Here is a 6850-nt window from a genome sequence, read left to right on the forward strand (position 1 = left end):
AGTCTACCGGCTTGGAAGCGATGTACAGGTTCTGCAGAGCAGTGATCGGTTCATTCGGAGAACAGTACCTCCGGCAACCTAATGCAGAGGATACAACTCGTCTGTTGTCAATCAACGCTTCCAGGGTTTTCCTAGGATGCTTGGCAGCATAGACTGCATGCACTGGGAGTGGAAGAACTGCCCCTTTGGTTGGCAGGGGGCATACAACGGTCATTCTGAGGGGTGCACAGTCATTCTTGAAGCTGTTGCTTCACAGGATATATGGATTTGGCACTCATTCTTCGGAATGGCTGGTCCCACAATGACATCAATGTGCTGCAGCGCTCTCCGGTGTTTGATAGGCTAGCGTACGGTCAGTCCCCTGATGTGGATTTTGAGATCAATGGCCACCACTACACCAAGGGGTACTACCTTGCTGATGGTATCTATCCACCTTGGGCTACACTCGTGAAGACAATCCAAAAACCCAACTCAGAGCAGGAGGCAAGGTTTGCCAAAGAGCAGGAGGCAGTCCGGAAAGATGTCGAGCGAGCGTTTGGCATCCTTCAAGCTTGTTGGGCTATTGTCAGACACCCTGCCAAAGCCTGGGATGTGCAAACTCTGTGGGAGGTGATGACCGCTTGTGTAATCATGCATAACATGATTGTTGAGGTAGAGCGGGATGATTCACTCTTTGATAATGACTGGGAAGGCCAGGGAGAGTTGGTTACTCCTCAAGGTGGTCCGGCATCATTCCAGAACATTCTTTATGCACACCATGAAATTCGAGATCTAGATGTACACAACCAGCTGTAGATGTACACAACCAGCTGCAGGCTGATTTGATCGAGCACGTATGGCAGCATGTAGGCAACAATGCTGCAAACAACAATGATGAAGGAAATCCCGAAGCCTAAAGCATTTGTACCATTTTTACATTTTATTTGAATAATACTTTATCATTGATTACGTGGACAATGTACTGTGTAATAAATTTTGAGCATTTAAACTATTTTCTATATTTTCTATAATTTATTTGACGTTTATAGTGAATTTACAAGAAAAAACCTACCATACGGCGCCGACCCAATTCTGGCGCGTTGGGCGCACCGCGCGACCCAAACGGACGCGCAGACACGGGGCTCCGTCCGCGCGTCTACTCGGCCACCCAAACGGCCCAAAACGGACGGCCCAGCGCGTCCGTTTGGGTCGCTCGGTTGGAGATGCCCTTATGTTCACATCATACAAGTGGCACATCAGGTTGTGCCGACCACGTGAACCAAATGAAGAACTAACAACATCAGCACCAGGTCACGAAATGTTCAAACCAACCAGAGAGAAGACTCACTTTTTCATCCAACTAGAGAAAATGCACTGTAGAGACCATATATATACTAGTACTTTCTCGAGAGTTAAACACCTACATCAGGCGGAGGAAGAGTGAGAGACAATGCATGAACACCACCTTGACCGCTTGTTTATACAGAAGATGCAGATATTGTCACCGCTGCAAGAAGTTTTACAGAAAAGAAGACCATGTATTCGAAATAATTACAATGTTAGAACTCAATGTGACAGTCAAATCAAAATTATACATGATACAATTGTTTTGGTACAAACATGACAGCTTGTTTACATAGAAGATGCAATTACTGTTATCATTGCAAGCACCTTACATAGAGCACAGGAAAAAAGATACATTGACTTGCACATCCCACTCACATGGCAGTCAAATAAAACATTATACTAACTCTATTCATAAAAAGATGTCGCAAGTTTGTCAAAAATTTGATGTATCTATACACTCCGTTTATAGACACATCTGAATTTAGACAAATTTCCAACATCCTTTCATGGACAGAGGGAGTACATGATACAATTGTTTTGATACATAAAACAGAGCTCCAAATCTTTCATGAATCGGCACAAAACTACAGTAAACAGACACCCATAGGGCCCCATCTAAATAATATATACAGGAGTCCTATCAACAATTCGCTCAAACGCACCACTCGATTCAGATCAGGGCTCCTATGGGGGGCATATATAAATATAATGCACACAACATCAGCGAGTATCGCGACAATCGTTTCTCTTATTATGGCCGTGACAAGAATGAAAATCGACAGACCTAGAAGGTGATGAGGCTGGCGATAACAAGGAAGCCAACCAGGATGAGCAGCGCCTTGAGATACACGTCTGCCTGCTGCTGTTGTTGCCCGTGCGGCCCATGCCTGGGACCAGCGTGGGCATGTCCTGCATGCCCTCCATGGAAAGCATGCCCGTGGCCATGACCATGGCCGTATCCATAGGGGAACCCTGCTGGCTGCCCATATGCGGTCGCGTCCGGGAACCCGTGCACCTGGAAGCTGAGCAGCGGGAACAGACCCCCAAACGCTGCCGAGAACGTGTAGTTTCCCCACCTCGCGTTGGCGAGCGGGACGCCGCCGCCTCCACCCATGAACCACGGGTTCGGGTTCGCGTTGGGGAAGTGGTTATTAGGATCAGCCTGTGGGGCTGTGGCAGGCCTCTGTCCAGTCGGCCGGTGGGGGATGTCGGCTGCCCCGGGCACGTTCTTGGACCTTGGGTCAACACGGTCTTTGCCGCGGCCATAGAGCGGGACAAGCTTGTCCTCCTCAACGACGGCCTTGCAGACGGGGCACTCGGGGGAGTGCGAGTGGATGTGCAGCCACTTGTATAGGCACGGCCAGCAGAAGAGGTGCCCGCAGAGCGTCACGATGGGCTCCTGCGGCAGCTCGAAGCATATGTTGCACTCAAAGCTGCCCCCGCCATCACCCGCCACGCTGCTGCTGCTCGTGGACTCCCCAACGTTGGCCGCCATATTGCTCAGAGCCACAATGAGCTGCAATGCATGGAAATCGTTACAAACATCAGCAACACAGAGTAGTTATGCTAGGTAATAATGGTGACAACTTGTCAATTGTAGTGTATCTTGTCAGTGAAAACAGCCAGACTTTTGTTTCGCCGCGCTAATGACTATGGATATGCAGGGCAAGACACTAACTTTGCGTGCTCAGACAGGTTCTCAAATGAAATGCCATCACAAATAAGTCTATGTATGAGCAATGAGTCTGCGATTTCGGCATTGGATACAATATGGCAGGTCTTCATTTCACCATGAACACTACTATGGGTTCGCAGGGAAGGGCACTAACTTTGTGTGCTCAAATCCGTGGCAAGTAAATCTACACTACACGAAAGCTATGAGTTGAGATTTGTCGGTTAGTTGTAAATTTGTTTAGCAGCAATCAGCAACCAGTATTAAAAACTAATGAAGCTCAAACGAAAGGCATTAGTTAAAAGGAGGAACAATAACGCTAAATCTACTACACACTTAAAAAAAGGCTCTTTTTACGGTACCTTTTACTACCTATCGGAAGTGAGGAGTATGATTTGAAATCTAGCCATTGATTTTCAGGGCAATGCGGACTTTTTAAGTAGAAAATCATTTATTCAAGCATTATATCCACTAAGTATCCCGTTAATTTAGCCCAAGATCTTGGCAGCCAGATCCATTTTTTATATCCCATGTCTTCTCTGAGAAATACCGGCTAATTTGATTTTGTCTAGATCTCTACCGTAATTACTATAAATGATGTGAGAACTGTTTTGAGGGAGTTCATGTGTGCATGGTGGCCACCGGCCGGCGGCCGCGCACGATGCAAAACTCATGGCCAATGGAACTACCTTGGGTTTGCCCAATCTTCTCAAACAACGGCAAAACAATCGTAAGAAGCAATGGCTTTCTTAACAGCCAAGATCACATCGATCTAGACCACCACCGTGACATGAAACTAGTCAGGCGGCGGCCATGCATGCATTTGTTGCAGGATTTACTGGGAATTCCTTTGATAACGGTATTTTGTTTGATGTTGTTGTAGGCCTTCCAATTTTGACCCTGCATACGTGAATACTACCTCGTTTTCAGGCAGAAGTATCATTCATACCACACACGTTTCAGGCAGAAGTATTACTTAATAATATCCTTTGGATCAACAAAAATACACGGTCTATATTAAGTTGGGGGTACTGTAAAACTCCCCAAAAAAAAATCCCCAACCGCCTGTTTTGGCCACCTAAACGAAGGGAGACAGAGGGCGCCACCGACGAGATCTGAAGCTGAAACAGGGACAGACCAGCTACCAAAACGAAGCCTAAGCTCTAGAGTACTGCCAAAACGAACTGGCGCCGGAAGCTCAGGGGAGGCGACACGGCTAGAACGGCGACAGCCAGAAACTCCCCGAGCCAAAATCTGACGAAACCGACAGCACAGTGCCACCCACAAGAAACCACCACCAGGAAGAGTAGGCCATAAACCGTGGACGCGCGCCGAGGAATCTACCCTCGCCGGCAGATCGCCTGGCTCGATCCCCCCAATCGGGCGGGGAGGCACGCCCCCGCGATCTGGCCTGAACTACGAATCCGAGCTAAGAATCGCGTGGAGGGAGAGGAATCCGGCGAGCGGATCGGGGAGGCTTACCGGCGGCGGCTGGACCGAGGAGACGGCGAGGCGCCAGCTCCCGACGAGAAGCTTCCGGGAAGAAGAAGCAGAGTAAAAAGTCTACTAGTCGCCAGCTGCGAGTTAGCATTAACTTTGATTGGTCAGTCAAGGCGACTCGCACGCGGACCGGCCTGCTTGCTTTCGGCCCAATCTCTGTTCGTCTGTCTGGGCTTTAGGGTTTTTTCGGCCCAATCTCTGACTGGCCGGCACTCCCTCCATTCAGAATTAAGTTCAGGGTTTAGTCAAAATAAAAACTTGTAAAGTTTGATCAGGAATAAAATTGCCGGCGCATCCCCTCAATTCTCGAGCTCGGAACGGAATCCATGGAACATGTTCACCGACGCATGGATGATGGCCCAGCGCGTTGACATTGCTTTTTGGCTCCACTTCATTGGCATCATGTGGTAATACTTGTCGAGGAATTTGCGCTCGTCGAACTCTGCATTGATCCTCGTCTAATACTTCCCGTACTTTTGGTTGGCGCCGATGACCGAGTCGAGGCTCATTGTCGCCCACGAGTCGTAGATGCACTGATATTCCAGAACCTTCCACTTGGGGCCTTGTAAGCCCGAGGCCGCCTTCTTCTTATTCTTCCTCACGCCTGTTGCGTCAACTTCGACGAGATCCTTTACATCCTCCACGACATCCTCCTCCCCATATTCTTCGTCGTCGTCCTCTTCGTCATCCTCGTCGCCATCCTCCTCCTCGCGTGCTGCCTCCTACTCCTCGAATAGAGCACCGACGCCCTCGAATTGGAGAGGACCCCTGCGGCTACTAGTGAATGCAACGCCATCCGCACCGTGGCCTTGCTGGCGCGGCTGCTCGTCGTATTTCGGGGAGAACACGACATTCGGGTTGAAGCCGTTGTGCGCCAGAGCATCCTCGTACCACGGAAACAAGCGCGGTGTCAGGCACCCGGGCGTCGCTGTTGCGTCCTTGTCAAAGAAACCAGGTGTCGACGGGGACGCCACTCCCAGAATGTACGCGCTCTTCGAACAACTCCATGGGCTCGCGGCGGTCGCAGTGGCACACGCAGCCAACACAGCCTTCTGCTGCAGAAGCGACGCCTCCGTCTTCCTCGCTTGCTCTACCACTCGTCGCTCCCTCCGCTCCGCCGTCAACAACTTGCGCTGAACGCGGTCTTCCTTCCACCGTTTTCGGTCGAATCCTCCGGCTTCACCTTCGCCGTTGGCGCCTTCCGCGTCTTCGTGGAGGGCGCCTTCGGCCCCTTCTTCGCTGCCTCCTTGCCCGGTGGCTCGGTGGCCAATTTCTTGGCCAGTTTTTTGGGGACTGTCGATGCCATGGCTGCGAGAGATTAGCGGCGGCGGGAGGGATAAACGAATCTACGAGAGAGGGTGAAATCTTTTGGCAGGGGTAGAAAAATGTGCGGCTGGCGGCGGGAAGTGGCGGGAGGGGCGGGCGATGTGGCAGGAGACTAATTAAATTTCAATGTGTCACTGACGCATCGGACCCGTCAGTCGCGTCTTGTTTTCTCGCTCTGTCCAGCGCGCCCGAACCGTTCTCTGTGGAGCAGGGACAACCTCGAGACGCCGAACAATATATTGGACCGGGTCGAGTGGAAAAGATCATTGGAACGCGCGACTAGGGTCGGTTAAATGTTGCGCCCAAAAACTACTGGAAACGTTTGGGCGACAGATTGGACATGGTTTTCTTGTACCGCATCCCTTTGTTCAGGCCGCCGGCCGGCCCATGGATGGAGCCGCCGGTATGGAGAGAACATGCGCGTCTAATTGGAGGCCCACGAGTTAGTATTCCTTTTCGTATTCACCCAAAAATTTGGAGAATGTGTGCTGCTGCTGTGGGGCCCGTCACACCTCGTGAAACGTGACCAATTTAAGCTGACAGTCCGCCCGCAGCAGGGATCCTATTTTCGGACAGCCCTACCGCCGCCGCCGCCGCCGCGTTCGCCTCGCTGCTCGGCCGGTTGCCTACGCCATTCTGGTTCTCTTCGCGCGCGCGCGCCACTCTCCCCTCGCGGAAATGGACCTCGGCGTCGCCTCCCCCTGCTGCGGCGATCACTCCGCCGCTCAACAGGCAGGGGCCGCGGACCTCGCTCACGCCGTCGCCGCCGCCTCCGCCACGGTTCCCCATGTCGCTTCAGGTACGTGGCTGCTTCCTTCCAAGATAGCAATGCGTGGGAGGGGTTTTACAGAACATTAGACACCGATTGTGTGCGCTCTTTCTGAATTCTGATCTTCTGATGAACTCTTATGCTTTATCACTGTCACGCCAGTGGGATCTACTACTAATAAACAGTCCTCCTTTCTTACTGTTGCAGATCCCTGCACCCCGACTCTTCATCACGAGGCCCATGCGACAAACGGATGC

At 51.2% G+C, this 6850-nt stretch overlaps 1 protein-coding gene across 1 annotated transcript; it reads right to left on the reverse strand.

Annotated features, from left to right (window-relative positions):
* Nucleotides 1–1610: 1610 nt before the first annotated feature.
* LOC124651984 (E3 ubiquitin-protein ligase RNF5-like) lies at nucleotides 1611–4518 on the reverse strand. The gene is made up of 2 exons (XM_047191006.1): nucleotides 4481–4518; nucleotides 1611–2842 (listed from the first exon to the last, which is right to left on the reverse strand). The coding sequence occupies exon 2, from the start codon at nucleotides 2819–2821 to the stop codon at nucleotides 2111–2113; it is 711 nt and encodes a 236-aa protein (XP_047046962.1). The 5' UTR covers nucleotides 2822–2842; nucleotides 4481–4518; the 3' UTR covers nucleotides 1611–2110.
* Between the last annotated feature and the right edge of the window lie 2332 nt (nucleotides 4519–6850).

This window comes from Lolium rigidum, chromosome 5, assembly GCF_022539505.1.
Source record: "Lolium rigidum isolate FL_2022 chromosome 5, APGP_CSIRO_Lrig_0.1, whole genome shotgun sequence".
In the NCBI taxonomy this organism is placed as follows: domain Eukaryota; kingdom Viridiplantae; phylum Streptophyta; class Magnoliopsida; order Poales; family Poaceae; genus Lolium; species Lolium rigidum.

What these genes read in the sequence shown, in the direction of transcription:
- LOC124651984 (XM_047191006.1), bottom strand. Translation starts at nt 2,821, where the DNA reads ATGGCGGCCAACGTTGGGGAGTCCACGAGCAGCAGCAGCGTGGCGGGT.